General features: G+C 29.9%; 1 protein-coding gene across 1 annotated transcript in view; it reads right to left on the bottom strand.

The window, feature by feature from the left end:
* Positions 1-3221, bottom strand: part of LOC115239691 (kynurenine/alpha-aminoadipate aminotransferase, mitochondrial-like) — a gene marked incomplete at its 5' end in the record, with an annotated part of 7649 nt that overhangs the window by 2996 nt on the left and 1432 nt on the right. The window contains 4 exons of the mRNA XM_029814351.1: positions 241-367; positions 710-1033; positions 1489-1605; positions 2926-3112. Of these exons, the coding sequence (XP_029670211.1) occupies positions 241-367; positions 710-1033; positions 1489-1605; positions 2926-3112 (755 nt within the window). The remainder of the gene's footprint in view (positions 1-240; positions 368-709; positions 1034-1488; positions 1606-2925; positions 3113-3221) is intronic.

The following is a 3221-nucleotide window of genomic DNA, read 5'->3' as shown; positions in this document are numbered from 1 at the left end:
TAAATTACTAATACTATAATAATAATAAGTTAACTGTTAAAAAATGCAATTTTAACGATTGAAAAGTAGCAATAAATGATTCGATAATAAAATTATTTTCATATTAGCTAAAGTAACTAGGATTGCAAGAATATCCGATAATTTAAAGCCAGTTTTGATATTTTAAAACAATTGATAAATATCTTCAATAAAATTATTTTTAAATTAACAATAAATTATTGGAATAAATTTTTGAAATACCAGTCAAATGTTTTTCAACCATGGCTAGCATTATGTCACGTCGCTCCCGATAGAACTTTTGTATATCTTTGAAATGTTCCTCGAATTTTTGCGGTCCCCAAGCTTCGAAGAGTTTGTATAGAAGCATCTGCAGCAGATCGTTATAAATCAATTTGACATATACTCAACAAAATAACTTTACCCATAAATTTATATTTTTGGAATACTAAGAATAAAATATCGAAGTGTAAAATGCAAAGTAAGATAATCGTAATAAAGAATTTTCTTTTTGAAGACATGCTTAATTTTAAATATTTATATATATAAATTTAATATATTTATATCACACATTATATATTACATAGTTATATAATATATTTATATTATAAATATAAATTATATAAAAATTTATATTTATAATAAATTAGCTTCGCGGTAGTATTAATCAAGTAATATAGATAAATTAAAAAACAAGTATTAAAAGTCTTACTTGGGACAAAGATGATGCGTGTACGGTAGAATTATCCATATGAATAATCAGTTTTTTCACAATGTCTCTGTGGGCTGTGATGACTCCAACGCGAATCCCAGCGCTCATTATCTTGCTGAACGAATCCAATCTGATTACACGACCGTCAGTGTCAAGGGAGAAGAACGACGTGGGCTGTTTATCTAAGAAGTGAACGAAATAGTAAGGGTCATCCTCGACGATCAGAAAGTTGTATTTGTGCGCCAATTCGTATACTTTTCTTCGTCGGATCTCCGACAAGACGGCGCCTGTAGGATTCGCTCCCGTCGGATTAACGTAAAGTAACTGGAAGATTTAGTAAACCATGCATGTTTCTGATGAATAGAAATAATATTCCAATGTTGGATTTGTGATAATTTTAATTACGCATAAAAAAATAAGTAAAAGAATATTAATAGATAAAAGAAAAAGATAAAGACACGATTAAAATAATTTTGACATCATTATTTGATAACTCATTAGTAGAAATGATTCTTATCTTTTAGAACGATTATATAAAATGTTATCAAAATGCTTTGATAAATTCTATAAGCATATTTTATTTGAGCAATTTTTAATTGATCTCTTCTCAGTAGAAACGTCAAAGCTTTTGAATTAAAAGTAAAAGCGAGAAGTATTTTGCGAATAAAGATTTAAGGATAAAAATTGTAGGGCAAAAATAAATAATTACTTTCTCAATATTCTATACATGATTTCAGAAGAGATATATCTTATTCAATACCACAAATTTTCTGACTCACTTTTGGCATCGGTCTACCAGTCGCAAGTCTGTGTTCGCATTCTTTGGCGATCTCTTCGGGAATGATACCATCGTTATCTTGATTAATCTCTATAATATCTGGTGATAGCGGTACTAGCTGCAAGTTATGAAAAATTTTTTATTTAGAAATTTGTTTGGAAAATACATATACGTCTGTTATTGCAAAACGATGAGATATCGGTAGAATTGATTAAAAATTATATTCTTCACGCAATTATATCTGCGCGATATAAAATTGTACTAGTTCGTTAAATACATTAATGTCAATTGTTTTATATTATAATTCAATTACTAATGAGTATTACTAAAGCAAGATTATCAAATAATTATTATAAATATTTTTGATAATCTTCCGAGACACTGAAAGTGGTATTGTATCGATCGCTAATTAATAATTAATTTGTAATATATTGTTTAAACAAACACATGGCAAATTATATTTTAATTTTATAATATAATGTATTTGATAATTTATTTTATATTTAAGTGAGGCATTTTGTAGCCACGCAGGTGAAAATTAATTAACCGGCGCCCGATGCTTGTTTTTTCGAATATATTTATTTTGCATGATCGGCTTTTCACGATAAAATCTTTCCAACGAGTACACCTTGACGTTAGTGAGAGAGCTTAGTAGAAAGGTTAGCTGGAAGATTTATCCTGAAGATTTATCCTGAAGATTTATCCTGAAATATTGACTGCCGGAGAATACTCAATGAAATACTCCGACAAGCGGTTCGATTCGCGATCGATTCCATCTTCTTTCGCTTCTTAAGCCTTGTTTCGCGATTGTGAAATTTGAGAGTGCCATGCAAAATCTCGCGCGTTCGAGTTCGGGAGTGCTATGCAAAATGTCACGCGTTCGAGTGCGGGAGTGCCGTGAAAATTGTCGCGCGTTCATTCTTATAGTGTCGCATAATAAACAATGATAAACCATAATAAACTATATATTTTTGTGAGTAAGTATGATGAATTCTGACAACCTGAGAGGAAGAGCAGGTTTAAGAGGCATCGGGCGACACCAAAATAATCTTGGGCTAAATAATTTAATATTTATATATTATTTTTCATTAATATATTGCGCGCGCATTTATTGTCGTTTATTTGATTTATTTTTTAAATAACTGAAGTAAAAATAAGAGAAAAGAATTTCTATATATATGACATATCTGCTGCTGTGCGTATAGACCGGTGAGTGAAAACTTGTGTTTTATATAGATAAAGAACGCCAAGTGCATATAAGTGTGTCTTAATTTTTTGTTTCTTAAATTTCTATTTAAGAAACATATAAGTTACATATACGTTACATATAAGTTTGGATACTTTTTTTATATACTTGGCGTGTATTTCATTTTTTGGTAGAAAAGTTTCTTTATTAAAACTTGTTACTTTTTTGTGATATTATTTTAAAACTACCAACCGCTCCGATTGTTCCGGTATATGTTGGCGTTTGGAGTAATATTGGGTCATTTTCGTCGATCATCATTTCAAAGACCTTATTGCAAGCGTCCAGAGAACCGTGCGTGAATGCAATATCCCAATTGTTTTGCATTGGTGTATGCCATGTTTTCTGGAATTCCTTCCATTTTTCCAATAGCGGCTTATAACTTGAGAAAAATAAACATGCACAATCCACAGATACGCGCGTTAGAAATGTGACCAACAAATTGAAAAATATTTTATCAATATATTTATCAATAAAGTAATAAATATTTG

This window comes from Formica exsecta, unplaced genomic scaffold (assembly GCF_003651465.1).
Source record: "Formica exsecta isolate Colony F162 unplaced genomic scaffold, ASM365146v1 scaffold393, whole genome shotgun sequence".
In the NCBI taxonomy this organism is placed as follows: domain Eukaryota; kingdom Metazoa; phylum Arthropoda; class Insecta; order Hymenoptera; family Formicidae; genus Formica; species Formica exsecta.
Note: the sequence above shows the minus strand (reverse complement) of the source record. Positions and strands in the feature narration are given on the sequence as shown.